The sequence below is a fragment of the Ranitomeya imitator genome, chromosome 1 (genome assembly GCF_032444005.1).
Source record: "Ranitomeya imitator isolate aRanImi1 chromosome 1, aRanImi1.pri, whole genome shotgun sequence".
In the NCBI taxonomy this organism is placed as follows: Eukaryota; Metazoa; Chordata; class Amphibia; order Anura; family Dendrobatidae; genus Ranitomeya; species Ranitomeya imitator.
The window spans coordinates 127,112,285-127,128,152 of record NC_091282.1 but is presented as its reverse complement, the minus strand read 5'-3'; the positions used below and the strand labels follow the sequence as shown (position 1 = coordinate 127,128,152).

The 15,868-nt window shown below is 44.3% G+C and overlaps 1 protein-coding gene across 1 annotated transcript in view; it reads left to right on the top strand.

The window, feature by feature from the left end:
* The window catches only part of TNPO1 (transportin 1), an 81,892-nt gene that overhangs the window by 51,619 nt on the left and 14,405 nt on the right, over positions 1 to 15,868 (top strand). Inside the window, exons 7-18 of the mRNA XM_069750605.1 lie at positions 430 to 552; positions 772 to 890; positions 1,194 to 1,254; positions 1,343 to 1,511; positions 1,860 to 2,012; positions 3,167 to 3,392; positions 3,809 to 3,980; positions 4,082 to 4,168; positions 5,440 to 5,547; positions 6,034 to 6,192; positions 12,952 to 13,039; positions 13,149 to 13,247. Coding sequence (XP_069606706.1) covers positions 430 to 552; positions 772 to 890; positions 1,194 to 1,254; positions 1,343 to 1,511; positions 1,860 to 2,012; positions 3,167 to 3,392; positions 3,809 to 3,980; positions 4,082 to 4,168; positions 5,440 to 5,547; positions 6,034 to 6,192; positions 12,952 to 13,039; positions 13,149 to 13,247 — 1,564 coding nt within the window. The remainder of the gene's footprint in view (positions 1 to 429; positions 553 to 771; positions 891 to 1,193; positions 1,255 to 1,342; positions 1,512 to 1,859; positions 2,013 to 3,166; positions 3,393 to 3,808; positions 3,981 to 4,081; positions 4,169 to 5,439; positions 5,548 to 6,033; positions 6,193 to 12,951; positions 13,040 to 13,148; positions 13,248 to 15,868) is intronic.

Below are 15,868 nucleotides of genomic sequence, written 5' to 3'. Positions count from 1 at the left end.
GTGTGATCAGCGTCACCAGGTTATGGTCGATATGATCAGGGTCTCCACTCTATGGTCAGTGTCATCAATGCTTTCACAGATGGATGAATAATGACAGAACTTCTATTCTTTGCAATGTTAAATATACAGCACAAGGCTTGTACTCTGATGCTGGACGTGTTTTTCTCGGACCCGTAGTCTTGTTTTGACCCTTGTCATCTGCTGCTGGGAAAAAACCGCACCGACACATGGTTTGTTAAAACAATCGGCCATTATGGCACCATAGATAATGTCTGCGAGAGAAACTGGTGCATCACAGATCATTTGGATCTTTAGTTTTCCATATTATTACGACCTATTTTATAGAGCGACAATCTCACTTTTGACATCTGTCGATGGTGTTTATTATATGTTCTGCATTGAATGAAAGTAAATTTACTCTTCTGACAGAATTTGTTTGCTTTGGCCACCGATGAAGAACCAGAAGTTCGTAAAAATGTCTGCAGAGCTCTTGTCATGCTGCTTGAAGTCCGAATGGACCGTCTGCTTCCCCACATGCACAATATTGTGGAGGTTAGTGCGGTTCTTTCTCCCCCTAGTTGCCTTTTTTAGCATCTGAACTTTAGACTGAATAACCATATTGAGTGTAAAGAAAGAAAGCGAGAAACCCAATGGCATCCAGTTAGAGGAGACCCCTGAGAACTGCGTCAATGGTGCTTCATTATGCTGTCACGTGGTACTGGTGTTTACCTGGCTTCATTTTCCCTTTTCTTTACCAATCCCCATGTGTAGTACATGCTACAAAGAACCCAGGATCAGGACGAGAATGTGGCTTTGGAGGCATGTGAGTTTTGGCTGACCCTGGCAGAGCAACCGATTTGTAAAGAAGTTCTGTGCAGACATCTTGCAAAGTAAGTGATTTATCAGATTTCATTTTGAGCAGACCGTATGACCTGATAAAATAGACAGCGTGTTATTCTGGAGGGGAGGAACACTACTGCTTATAGAAGGCCTCTGTCACATTGCAGTGTTTTGGTCAGTGCTTCACATCCGTATTTGTGAGCGAAAATCTGAGGAGTATGCACAACCCAGGAGGTGCAGATCTTTGTATTCTACCTTTCCTCCGTAGTTTCCACTCTTGTGCCATACAGACATTGATGCAGATGACTTCTATGTGAGTGTGTGCTAAGTGAAGACCTTTTTTTGTCTCCTAGGTTGATACCGGTGTTGGTTAATGGAATGAAATATTCAGAGATAGATATTATATTGCTCAAGGTGAGTGGCCCGCTTAGAACTTCCATACAATAATGCCACTGAACTGTGTAGGGGTGTTTACCGTGTGCCATTAAATGTCCTAATCCAGGGTGATGTGGAAGAAGATGAAGCTGTTCCCGACAGTGAGCAGGACATACGGCCTCGGTTTCACAGGTCACGAACAGTAGCACAGCCACATGAAGAAGATGGGATTGAGGAGGATGATGATGACGACGATGACCTTGATGATGATGATACAATATCTGATTGGAATATAAGTGAGTCGTCTTGCCCTTAAATGTAACTGTCCTTGTGAGAAATCTTTATATGTTATAGGGGCTATGTATTACTGGTCACCAGAAGTTCCTGAGGCTTCCACCGATCGGTCAAAACACCACCCTGAAGTCCTCAGCTCCTGCATGAGCCATGCTCAAAGTAGTCTGCGGGTCAATACCCAAGTCAAAGCAGTGTATTGAGATTGGTGGGGGTATTGGGACCTGAAACCCCCACCACCACTGATCAGCAGACCTTTCTAATGTGTGAATGTATTACATTTTCACCCAAGCAAAGATTTTTAGAAGCAATTCAGTTTTGTTAATCTGCCTGGCTTTGTTGTCTTTCTCCAGGAAAGTGTTCTGCTGCTGCGCTCGATGTGCTTGCGAATGTGTTTCGGGATGATCTTTTGCCCCACATTTTGCCTCTATTGAAAGAATTACTTTTCCATCCTGAATGGGTAGTAAAAGAATCAGGAATTTTGGTTCTTGGTGCAATTGCAGAAGGTTAGTGTTTCTATGCCTTGCTTTATAAAACTGTCCTAAGAGCATACGTCATCAGAATAATGTACAGTTTATGTCAAATTTGTACTTTTGGGTTTATTTCTAAAAAGGTTTTGGTGATGGTTTTTATTATCTGCTATTTTGTTTTCTCTCTGCCCACTAAGCCTGACAGTACTTGGGCAGTAATATACCAGTGTTATCTCAGAAATGGCTAGAGTTTAATCCATTGATTGTATTGCATGTGCATGTCTTTCTGACTTCGTCATTTCAGTTGAAATGCACAAAGATATTCTTTGCACAAAAATGTCTCCCTGTTTATGGCAACACCATTTGAGGATACTCTTCTGTAGCCCAACACAAGATGTATTGTAGGCATCCCTTCCTGATTTAAGTACCACGCCTGTGGTCTGTCTTTTGTTTTTGTTTTTTTTTTCTCCATCCTGTCACTAGTGCCCTAATATAAAACTATTGCTTTTATTTGTTCTCTTCTTTCTCAGAATACATTTTCTTCTCTTCTTGTGATAGTGAACCCTCAGAATTATATTCTTTACATGCTTCTCTGAGGGGGATCACCACCTCAACCACCAGACCTTTCTGTATGTAGGTTGTACCACACCATTTCCACAGGGATGACCGACTCCTATCGTAGTTACTGATGATGATGAGAAAGCTCCTCTTAGTTATCTTGAAGAGCACAGTTGAGCCTCCCTGACTGTATGCTATAAAACCTAGTGGAATGTTGATCGGTGTCAACCGAGCCGAGATGGTATTAGCTGGCGATGTGACGTAGCATTACATCATGGGATCGATGGTCGATGGTGGAATAACATGTAGGACAAGATCTAGGAATCAAGTTGAAAGTTGCAGGGAAGAAAATAAGGGTCTGAACTGGACGATCAGGTGGAGGCTGCAATTATGGGAAGAAAAACTGGAGTGCTTCTTTATTTCTATAGACCTGTTTGTGACCAAGTCTTTTAATATGAAAACCAGATTGCAGTAATGTTGTAAAATGAGTGTATTGCAGGTTGAAAATGGTGCTGAATCCACAAGTTTATCTAATTTCCCTGTTTTTTTTTTATGTAATAAAGCAGTCAATATTACATTTTTATTCTTTTTATTTGTTGACTTGTGATTTTTGTGACTGTTTTCTCTTTTAGGTTGCATGCAGGGTATGATCCCGTACCTCCCCGAGCTCATCCCTCACCTTATTCAGTGCCTTTCTGATAAGAAGGCTCTCGTGCGCTCCATTACCTGTTGGACCCTTAGTCGCTATGCACACTGGGTAGTTAGCCAGCCCCCAGACATGTATTTAAAGCCATTAATGACTGAGCTGCTAAAAAGAATCCTCGACAGCAACAAGCGAGTACAGGAAGCTGCTTGCAGGTAACTGTGTAACTTGTACTAAGTTTTCGGTTTTATTCACACATCTTCCTTGTCCGTCACCAATATCAGTCTAAGCTGTGCTATGTGACTTTGTCAGCTTGTTGGTTGCGTTATTTCGGCCCTTGATCTGCTGCTTGCAGCTTGTGAGTGCACCTGGATTTGCTGCTGGTTTTCCCTGTAGCTAAATTTCACAGTATGTCTGGGTCTCCTGGTGAAAACTCACTGCCTGCACGTTTTCGCTTTTCTTTTGCATGCGTGTTTTTTTTTTTTTTTCTCTTGTTTGCTGTCTTGTCATAAAATCCTCAGCACAGTGCAGTGAATGTCTAGTGGAGATTGCACGGCCGGAGCCCCCAGAGATGCTGACACCGAGGGTCTATGGAGCTTCCCATGTACTGAAGCAACCTTTTATTCCCCAGTGCCTTTGCTACATTAGAAGAGGAGGCTTGTACTGAACTTGTCCCCTACTTGGCGTATATATTGGATACTCTGGTCTTCGCGTTCAGTAAATACCAGCATAAAAACCTGCTCATCCTGTATGACGCCATAGGAACGCTGGCAGATTCTGTTGGACACCACTTAAATAAGCCAGTGAGTATCGGAGCGCTGAACATTTGTGCTTATTGGGGTCCATTATCTAACTTTAATGTCAGTTAACCTGACTCTCCCCCATTTTTCTTTTTATCTTTAAGGAATATATCCAGATGCTGATGCCTCCTCTTATCCAGAAATGGAACGTACTAAAGGATGAAGACAAGGATCTCTTTCCTTTACTCGAGGTAACGGCTTGCAGTGGTGAATATGTATTTAGAAGCATACAATTATACGACATTTTGTCCTTTATGAAGTTTGGGAACTGTAAGTAATGGACACCTGTGATCTGTAATGTCACATTGACACGGAGTTTACTTCCTATCATAAGATGGGTTATCAACGCTTTAAGTGTATTGATGCTTTTTATATGCTATGTTGTGTAATATTCTCATTATTGCTGATCTTGGTTTTTAGTCCATATTGGAGGAAACTTGTCACTAGCTTCATATTAACCAAACCACGGGCAGCATGAATACAGCCAGGTATGTGCTCTGAAATGTTCCAGCGTTTCAAAGAAAACATGGACTGGACAAGTCCGCAGCGTCCTGCGTCCAACTTCTCCATCACTGCTCCAGGTGACTGACAGGTCTCTCCCTATGTACACCCATGGCAGAAATCCAGTGGGATGGAGAGAATCCAGCTAGGAGCAGGGCCGGACTAGTCCAGTCTCTCCTTTTTGGTCACCTACCGATTGTTAAAACTGTGTTCTTTGACATGCCGGAGCACTTGAGGAAAGCTGCTATTGTGCATCCGGGCTGTATTCCTGCCGCTGTGTTTCGGGCAGCCCTAAACTCACTGACAGGCTCCCTTTAAACTTTCTCTACTTCTGTTTATTCCTTGATGTAATGTGGCAGTAGCTGTCCTGTTACGTCACCACGTCAGGCGAGCTCTACACATCATGTATTGTTACCCGTAGTAACATTTAATGCCACAGTCCTTTAGTTTACAATCCATATCGCCATTAAACATAGAAATGGAATGATAAGGTATGGTGCAAGGGAACAAAAAACATGTATAATTCTATCAGTAAGGGTAGGTGCACATATTCAGGAATTGGCAGCGCTTTGGACACCGCACATGTCCGCTGTCGGCTATTGAACGCAGGTGATGCCGCATGTGGTCACTGAACCGTGCGGATTCACTGCGTCCAATACATTGTACGGGCGACATTTATCTTGCGTCTCCGCAAGATAAATAGACATGCTGCAGTCTGGAGAGACGTGCCGTATGTCCGTCTCCGTGGGTGATCCACAGACTGCTCTGGACGCATAGTGGGCATAGGATTACTTGAAATCCCACCCACTATGCTGTAACATCTGGATGCTGCGCAAGTACGCGTTGTCCACCCCACAGCGTTTACTGATGGTGTGCACCTACCCGAACATTTTTATTTTTATTTTTTTAAAGCAGCATTATTGTATTTCATTGGTAACTTGGTATATCCTTCACATTTCAGTGCCTATCCTCTGTTGCTACTGCACTTCAATCTGGTTTCTTACCTTACTGTGAACCTGTGTACCAGCGGTGTGTGAACTTGGTACAAAAAACTCTTCAGCAAGAATTGGTAATTTCATCGGTACTTTGACTGTTACTTGTGGATAATCCTAAAACTACACTAAATGTAAAAAAACTATGTAGAGGCAGGAGGTCATAGACGCGGGTGTTGGCAGCCCCAATTTATACCCCATAATCAGGTGCAGAAACCTCATACAGGTGCTAGCGGCTGCCACTTTGGATGTAGCCCAGCTGTGTGCCTTGTATGTGAATGGACATGATGATCGCTGCAGGGGAAATGTCTATGAAGTGGCCGCTTCTTATAGGCGTTGTCCGCTGGTGGCTTCAAGAGCTGGAGCATCTGTCTGCAGATAAGGGAAGAGGGCGCGTCACCTGGATTTTATCCTTCCCGCAGTCCAGTGCTCGTTAATTTCTTAATCATATAACATTGGTTTTGTAGACCGTGCATTTCTCTTTTTAAAAATGTGTATATACCTTAAGCCCTGCTTATGATAACTAAATAGTGCATTGAATGTATGTACTTTTTTTTTTGAAGATGCACAATGCTCAGCCAGACCAATATGAGTCTCCAGATAAAGATTTTATGATCGTGGCTCTAGATTTACTCAGTGGCTTGGCAGAAGGGCTTGGTGGCAACATAGAGCAGCTTGTGGCCAGGAGCAACATCCTAAGTTTAATGTACCAGTGCATGCAGGTAAGCGTCGGGACTCACTACTTAGGGTCTGTGCTCACTGAGCATTTCACATCTGGTCTGCTCTTAAAACAAAAAGAGCTTAAAAAATACTTGAAAGACTCTTTGGGTTGATATCTATTGTAAAACCATTTTGCATTTGATACGTTCAGTACTTTGAGCCTTTTTTTTTTTTTTCTTCAGGTTTTTAAAAATGCTTAAAGAAAAAGTGCATGACAATTCCTTAAAGCAGCTCCTGATGGACTCTGCTCCAAACTAAGCACTGTAAAATCAAAAGGCTTTAAAATAATAAAAAAAAAAAACTTACAAAATGCTTTGCTTCATAAGGTGAAAACTCCGCAGAGGGGCAGCGTTTCCTGAAGCTGTTGCCACTAGGAAACTGTTCAGTTTTTCGCCTCTTCCAAAAACTATCTGCACATAACTTTTATATTTGTATTGGTTCATCTGATATTCAGGTCATTTTGCCTCTGTGACCTTATATTCAAATGAACCTAATAATTAACTATTTTTGATTAATAGTATTGTATGTAATAAACTATAGAATGTGCACCAATAAATAAAATTGCATTGAGGGCTATTCACACCAGTCATGACTTCTGTACAGGCAATGATAGCTGAGAGATACGATTTTTTTTTTCTTGATAACTCTTCTTTATTCAGTCGCCTTGACAGCACTTCAGGGGCAGGAAACCTACAGAGATAAAAGGGCGGCACCTCTCTCCCGCATCAGTTGGTTTCCTGTCCCTGACAGGGGACCCTACAGACTTACCTTATGAAGAAAGGTAAAGACTGAAGACAGTACCCAGGCTTGGCAGACCGGTTCTGGAAGCGGGGGTTCCCCTTCCATGGTCGTGTCCGGTGCGCTGGAGGTGCCACACCACAGAGGGCTGTGGGGGTAGGTAACAGCAGATGGAAGCAGCCTTCAGGGGGGAGTACTGACTTTAGAGTGTCCCATTGCCGCAGGTACAAGTATGTATGCTGTAGGAGGCCTGTCTCCAAAGTCCTGCGACGGAACTGACGGCAGTGGGCGGCGTGATCGGCGTGCCAAACATAGCAGGAGCCTGGAGAGTGTCCGCGCCATGTGTGCGCTGTAGAGAGGGTTGAGGATGTGCGACGCATAGGGCCGTGGCGGGGATGATGGCGGCATCCTAAGGTTGAGACCGGCGAGGGCTGATGACGCACGGCACATGCACGGTTGAAACACAGCAAGGAATATGGCGGCGCCCTGCAGCACACAGCAGAGGAATGCGGGCATGGGGCGGTTCCGGAGGCACGTGAGGTCATTAAAGGCATACGGCACAGCTGTGAAAGTTCCGATATGCGGGCGGGCTTCTGGGGGAGGGGCCTCCCATATGCAATTACCAGGCAGTTCACCTGGATTAATCTGCTGACCCCATCCGGGGGAGGTACCTAGAGGGGGGGGGGGGGGGGGGAGGTACCTAGACGGGTCGGCTATTTAAGGATTTTGTATGGGCTACCACATGCTTGCTATCTATTTTTAAAAATGGAGTCTCAGGAACAGGAACCGTTGCAGTCTGAGCAACAGTGTCAATCCCTGGAGAAGCCCCAAACAGTGAGCACCCAGCGGCGATCTAGTGGCAGTAGTCGTCCTGGAGGTGATAGAGCCGGAAAAGCCTCAAGCTGTAAGGATGTTACAACGGTTGAGAGGGTACCCCCGCAATCTACGGTACCACTCGGTTACTATAGGGGTAAGTGATCACCGAGAAGGTTCACTTAGTGATGTATATCTCCCCTTATATTCCCTCTTTCCATATCTATCAGGGAAAAAAGCGAACCTCTAAATCTAAACACAAAGAATGTGCAGAATGTGGAATTCCTCTTCCGGATGACTACATAAAAAAATTATGTGCACCGTGTATTCAACGGTTAATAGCAGAGGAGATGCCAGATTTCGCTACCAGCCTAAGGCAGATGGTCAGGCAAGAGATCAGGGGTTCAGCAAAATCCCTATCTCAAAATAGAGGATCTAGAGAAATAGAACCTAGATCCCCAAGTTAATTTGAGGACAGTGATTCAGGGGAACGGAAGTCAGAGGTTTCTCATACGTCATCATATTCCTCAGAGACTGAGTACGGTCATTCATGTTTTTCCTTTGACCGCATAGACCGCCTCGTCAAGGCAGTAAATGACACTATAGGAATTGAAGAAACTCCATCAGAGAAATCTATGCAGGATATTATGTTTAAAGGATTAGACCGTAAATCCCACAGATGCTTTCCGGTAGTAGATAAAGTAAGCTCCCTCATTACACGAGAGTGGAAAAAAACGGAAAGTAAAGGTTTTCTTCCTCCATCATTTAAGAGAAAGTATCCATTTGAGGAGACAGCATCTGCAACGTGGGATAAAGCCCCAAAACTTGATGCAGCCGTGGCTAAGGCTTCCAAGAAATCCTCACTGCCGTTTGAGGATTTTGGAACTTTAAAGGACCCGCTAGACAGAGCCGATGTTTCGTAAGAGAGCTTGGGAAACATCAGCAGGGGCTCTCAGACCGTCAATTGCAGCCACTTGTACAGCACGCTCTATGATGGTGTGGCTGGACAGCCTAGAGGATCAGCTTAAAAATAAGACCCCGAGGAATGAGTTATCCTCCCTTCCTATGATTCAGGGGGCTGCAGCTTATCTTGCTGATGCATCGGCAGATTCGGTGAAATTGGCAGCCAGATCGGGCGCACTTTCTAATTCAGCCCGTAGAGCCATCTGGCTGAAATGTTGGCAGGGGGACATGCAGGCCAGATCTAAGTTGTGCAGCATTCCATGTGAAGGGGCACACCTATTCGGTCCAGTTTTGGATGAATTATTAGAAAAAGCAGGAGATATAAAAAAAAACAATTCCCCTACCTAGGAAGACCCACCTACAGATGGGGCACTAACAGAAGGTGGTTTGACCGCACGAGGTCAAATAGAGAGAAGCCCAGATATGATGCAAATAGAAAGGTAGAGGCTACATGTTCAACTCCTTTCGGGACAACAGAAAGCCACAATGACTGCCGGACCGGGTGGGAGGCAGGCTTTTGGTCTTCTATCCGGCTTGGCTTAAAATTTCCAGCAGCCCATGGATTCTGAACATAATTAAATCAGGTCTAAAGTTTGATTTTAAGAACATTCCTAATGATAAATTTCTGGTAACACCTGTACGTTCTTCATCTGCAGAACTGGCATTAGTCTGAGGTCCAGGAACTTCAGCAAAAGGGCGTATTGGTGGAGGTTCCTGAAGCACAAAGGGGTAAAGGATTTTATTTCCCTCCCACCCCCCCCCCCCCTTCTTGATTAAAAAGCCAGACAGTGCGAAAAGAATATCATCAAGCTTAAGGGCCTGAACAGATTTTTAAGGGTACAATCATTTAAAATGGAGTCTGTCAAAACCGCAATAAAGCTATTGTTTTACAAGTGTTTTTTTGTCGTCTTAGATCTTAAAGACGCCTATTATCATGTCCTTATACACTCAGACCACCAGTGGTATTTAAGGGTAGCAGTCTTGCTAGATGGGACGGGTAATCACTTCCAATACAGGGCAGTTCCCTTTGGTGTTGCAGTTGCTCCTCGTGTGTTCACAAAGATAATGGTGGAGGTCATGGCACATCTTCATGAACAGGATATTCTAGTGGTTCCATATCTAGATGATCTATTAATAGGGAACTCAGAATCACACTGCTCAGCCCAACTAGCGAAAGTAATTACAGCTTTACAAAGATTGGGTTGGATTATTAATTTTAAAAAATTTCGGTTACAACCTCTAGAGGTTCAAGAATTCCTGGGTCTCATATTAGACTCAAGATTGCAGGAATGCCGTCTACCGGATACAAAGGTAGAAAAAATTCAACGGCAAATACTCAAGGTTGTTAATAATCCATTCGTAACATTAAGAGGGGCGATGTCACCGTTAGGCTCACTCACGTCGTGGATCCCGGCGGTTCTTTGGGCCCTATACCACACCAGAGTCCTACAGTGGGATGTATTGTGCAATACTCATCTGTTAGAAGGCCACCTGGACAGTACCTTTTCCTTGTCTGATGTCTCTACTCAGTCCTTACGTTGGTGGTTACGCACGCCAAACCTGCGTACAGGTGTTCCCTGGATAAACCATATATCTCGAGTGGTGACCACAGATGCCAGCCCCAGGGGATGGGGAGCACATATGGGTGATTTGTGGGTCCAGGGAGTTTGGTCACATTCCGAACAAGAGTTGTCCTCTAACCTTTAAAGAGTTGTTGGCAGTAGAACGAGCTCTGAGTCATTTTCTTATGTCCTTACAGGGCCATCACGTCAGGCTATTTTCAGACAATCAGGTAACTAGCTTATATTAACCATCAGGGGGGAACCCGATCCAGATCTTTAATGGATGTGGCGGGTCGTATCTTGCAGATCTACTGTGATCTACGGTCACTCTACATCGCTTCATGTAAAGGGAAAACACAACGTCATGGCCGATTACCTAAGTCGCAGAAAACTCGGACAAGGAGATTGGGTCCTCAATCAGACAATCTTCAACCAGATCACACTTCTTTGGGGGTGCCCAGATATAGACCTCTTGCCAGCAAAGCGAACAAAGTGTCACCGGTTTTGCTACCTAAACCCCAGAGACAATCCGTACGCGGTGGATGCCCTCCTAATTCCATGGCACTTCAATATGGCTTATGCCTTTCCCCCATTGAACTTGATCCCGATTGTTCTGAGGAAGATTCGGGAGGACAGAGCTCGAGTAATCCTGATAGCGCCGTTCTGGCCCAGGAGACCGTGGCTGAGGAAAATGTCCATTTCTCAGCCTTGGATTCTCCCAGAACTCCCAGACCTCCTTTCACAGGGTCCAATTCTCCATCCACGAGTGTCCAATTTACATCTGACGGCGTGGGATTTGAAGGGTCATTACTAAAGCTTCAACGATCTCACGTTTGGTAGAAGGGTGCTGGAAGCAGTAAAAACTTTTCTCTGTAATTCTCTCGTTAGTGCGGTCATGGCGACTGAATAAATACTCAAGCTACTTACCGGTAGCGGTGCTTTTGAGGAGCCCATGACTACATCAGTTAGATTACAGAGCATGGTCCCGGTCTTGTAACAATGCCCCATGCTGGTCCCTGTCTTGTAATGTGCCCCATGCTGGTCCCTATCTCGTAGTAATGTGCCCCATCCAGGTTCCCCCCCCCCATATATTAGACACGTCCCCCCCATATATTAGACAGGTCCCCCATCCAGCCCCCCCCCCCCCCCCCATATTGCAGACTGGTCCCCCATCCAGGTCCCTCCCATTGTCACATAGACGTAACAGAGAAGAAGAAAAAAGAAGATTCTCACCTGTCCTCCGTTCCCTCGGCGTCCTTTCTGCTCCTGTGGCCCGCAGGCACATAGACCCCGTAGCAAGCGCGATCGCTCCAGCAGCCGCCAACATCCGCGCTGTAGTGCAGTGTATTGCCGCGCAGAGACTGGCTCTCGGCACAGCAATACTAGTGTCAGCCGCCGGCCTATCAGAGGCAAGCAGCTGACATCTGCGTCCCGGCGCAGCGGCGTATGACTTCACTGCCATGCACAGATATCAGCTGCTTGCCTCTGATAGGCCGGCGGCTGACACTAGTATTGCTGTGCCGAGAGCCAGTCTCTGCGCGGCAATACACTGCACTACAGCGCGTATGTTGGCGGCTGCTGGAGCGATCGTGCTCGCTACGGGGTCTATGTGCCTGCAGGCCACATAAAGCAGCCGGAGGGGCCGTGTGTTTTGAGACCCCTGGACTAGAGCAGCATGATTAGTGTTAATTGGGCCTCACTGAATGTACTGATTTGATACTTGGTGCACATTAAATACAACTTACTATGCCAATAATATAGAGTGCATTAGTCATTTCAGGTGACTTTTCAGAATAGGTTGCCCTGTTTTTATGAGGACTAACGCTAGTTTTGGGCATTATGACTTTTATCCTGCATTTTCCGCCTGTTTTCCCTCCTACAAGCTCTATTTCGATTTTCCAGTTTTCTCTGAGCCAGTAGGTGGAGATAACCTGCCATGTTATCTCCTACACACAAGCACACATTGAGGGATTCTGCACTTTTCTCTGTAGCCGACAGCATAGAGAGGACCTTACATGGCAGGACTCTGCTGTGTAGCTGTGAAACCAGCACTGAAAGCTGCAGATAGACCGCATTTGTCTTTTCCAGCCCGCCTGGTCTCACTGTGTGCTGAGCTTCCTCCCTTCCCTCTCTACAGAGTACAATAGAAGTGTAACCCGACTCCTCACTGTTATGGCAGACAATCTTCCTTTGACCAAGACTGATTTGATTAGTTTTTCAGAATGGATCAGGAATTCATAAGGCATGGGGGAGGGAGGAGAAGTGGCTCATAAGTGTAGAAGAAAATAGATTGTGCTAATTAAAAAGTTGACAGTTTTTTACGTTCACTCTTTTGCCGGTTTTATGTGAGGTTTCTTGAAACGGTGACAATTTTGAAAGGAACCGGTCACAAGAAAAAAAACACTATTAGCCTGCAGATATGGGGTTAATCTGCAGGTTAATGGCATTACTAACCTGTATAACACCTGCACGTGGCCAGCATTCGGCTAAGGGCACCTGGCAGGTTAATAATGCTATTAATCGGCCAATTAACCCTACATCTGCCGGATAATAGCATTTTGGGGGGGTAGAGGCTCCCTTCCATTGCTTTTGTAGCAACATTAAAGAATGTCAGTAGATCTTACTTGCACCATTATACGGAGTGTAAACTCTAATCAAACACATTTCATACTTTTTGCACTTTAGGATAAGATGCCAGAGGTACGGCAGAGTTCTTTTGCTTTATTGGGGGATCTAACCAAGGCTTGTTTTCAGCATGTCAAGGCGTGCATTGGTAAGTGTTGCTCTATCCACTTTGGTGTTCATATTGGACTTATCCCTTTTTTGCACTTTGTCCATTTACAATCATCTTTTTTTTTTTTTTTTTTTTTTTTTTTTTTTAGCGGATTTCATGCCCGTTTTAGGAACAAATTTAAACCCGGAGCTAATTTCTGTGTGTAACAATGCTACTTGGGCAATCGGTGAAATATCTATACAGATGGGTATGTATGAATATAGAATTCAGTATATCTATGGTATAGATGTTATCCCGGCTTTACTGTTAGTGTGTTCAACTACTCTCTCTGTAGTGTCGGTTAGTATCAATAAAAAATAAAAAAAAAATTGTGAATGTTTGCTCACTTATGAAACACTTGTGTTAGCCAGTGGATAGACAAATATTTAGAAATGAGTCCTCAGTGGTTGATACCTTTTTAATGGCGACCTGAAAAGATGGTAACAAATTGCAAGCTTTCAAGACTACTCAGGTCTCTTCATCAGGCACAGACTAATACAAAATCTGTAGAATCTCATATTTATACTCAACACAGCACAAAAATAATGCCATAGATAAGACAGGTGACCTGAAGCCGAATTACCATTATGTGAGTGATAAACAGTTATGTCCATAAATATTGGAACAGTTCATAGATAAGGAGTGAATGTTTTATTGTCCTCTGATTGGGGTCTGGTTCTATATTATGATGTCCCCCACACGGTCTGAGGAGCAAATTCCTTAATTAATGAAAAAAAAAACATAAATCCATGTGACGCATTCATTCCTGCAGTGTCAAAGGTTGTTATAAGCTTATACTCCCCAGACTCTTCTGTCTCTTTGAGATTTGAAATTACCCTTTAATAGAAGTAATTTCATGTCCATGGTGCTGTGATCAGGGAGACTAAAATGTTTGGCCACAGGAAGATACATTCATTTTTCTCTTATTGTGTGGCGATTGAGTTCATCCTTGTCCTCAGTTTTTGCCCTGTCTCCCCCATATACAGACCCCCAGTTGGACATTTGGTATATATAATTAGGTACACCACATTAGAAGTGACGCAGCTGAAGGTACCTGGTATCTCGTAGTCCTGATGTGAGTTGGGAATCTTTCTCTTGTCCGTGGCCATTATAAATGGACAGGTTTTACATTTTTTCTGGTTGCAGGGAAAGGTTCCTGCAGCTGTTGGAGAGGCCAGGGAGCTCTTGACAATGATGCTTCTTAGATTTGGGGGCTGCCTAAAACACAGTAGTGGGGGGGTCTGGAAAAATGGATTGTAAGCGGGCATATTTTTGTAGTAGAGGTTGTAATTTCCGTGCAGCTCCCCTTAGCACATCCAGATATGGATTGTCGGTAACTACTAGAGGTACCCGGTTACATAACATAGCACAAGACCCCAATCAGAGGACAATAAAACATTCACACTCCTTATCTATGAACTGTTCCAATATTTATGGGCACAACTGTTTATCACTCACATAATGGTAATTCTGCTTCACGTCACCTGTCTTATCTATGGCATTATTTCTGTGCTGTGTTGTGCATAAATGTGTGATTCTTCAGCTGTTGTATTAGTCTGTGCCTGATGAAGAGGCCTGAGTAGTCTTGAAAGCTTGCAATTTGTTACCATCTTTAGCCATTAAAAGGTATCAACCACTGAGGACTCTCAATTCTAAATATTTTTCTGCTCGCTTATGAGCTGCTTTTGATGAACGTTTAATTTTTTTTTTTTTTTTTTTGTGGTGGGGGGGAGGAAACATGGCAATAGTTCAGATAACTGCTTTCATTTTCTGTGTTCTCGGAGCAGTGAATGGTAGAATCTGGGCAGTAACTCGTCCAGTTTTGCCTTCCACAAGTTCTAATAAATCTCACATTCTATCTTTGACTCGTGCTTTATGGCTGACATCCTGTTCCTAAGCATTCCCAAAATGTTTGGAAACCATTGCAAATAGAGTTGATGTAAGGAAGTGACTAACTTTTATCTACTGCTACTAAAATTTTTAAGTTTAACTTTTTTGTAATAAAAGAAATTTATGTAGTTTTATCACGTGTCTATTAAAGCACCACTCCAGCAGTTTTGTTTTTCATCACTAGAGTGGCGCTTTAAATCTGATCTTTGCGGAGTCTTCTCCTGGACCTGTCCTCTGCCTTTGACACATTGGACCATTCCCTATTACTACGGACCCTCTCATCTCTTAGGGCCAAGTCTGCGATACCATCTTGGATCACATCATGCCTAACAGACCGAACATTCAGCGTCTCCCACTCTCACACCACCTCCTCACCTCGCCCCCTAACTGTTGGAGTCCCGCAAGGTTCAGTCCTTGGGCCCCTGCTCTTCTCCATTTACACTTTCGGCCAGGGACAGCTCATAGAATCTCACGGCTTGCAGTATCACCTCTATGCTGACGACACACAGATCTACATCTCTGGACCAGATGTCACCTCCCTACTAACCAGAATCCCACAATGTCTGTCCACTATTTCATCCTTCTCTGCTAGATTTCTAATACTTAATTTGGACAAAACCGAATTCATAATCTTTCCCCTATCTCAATCGACTTCCCCCAACAGACCTATCCATTATAGTAAATGGCTGCTCACTCTCACCAGTCCACAAGCTCGCTGCCTGTGTAATCTTTGACTCTGATCTCTCCTTCAAACCACATATCCAAGCCCTTTCCACCTCCTGCCGACTTCAACTCAAAAACATCTCCTGGATCCGTACATTCCTCAACCTAGAATCTGCAAAAACCCTAGTGCATGCCCTCATCGTGTCTCGTCTTGACTACTGCAATCTCCTGCTGTGTGGCCTCCCCTCGAACACTCTTGCACCCCTCCAATCTATC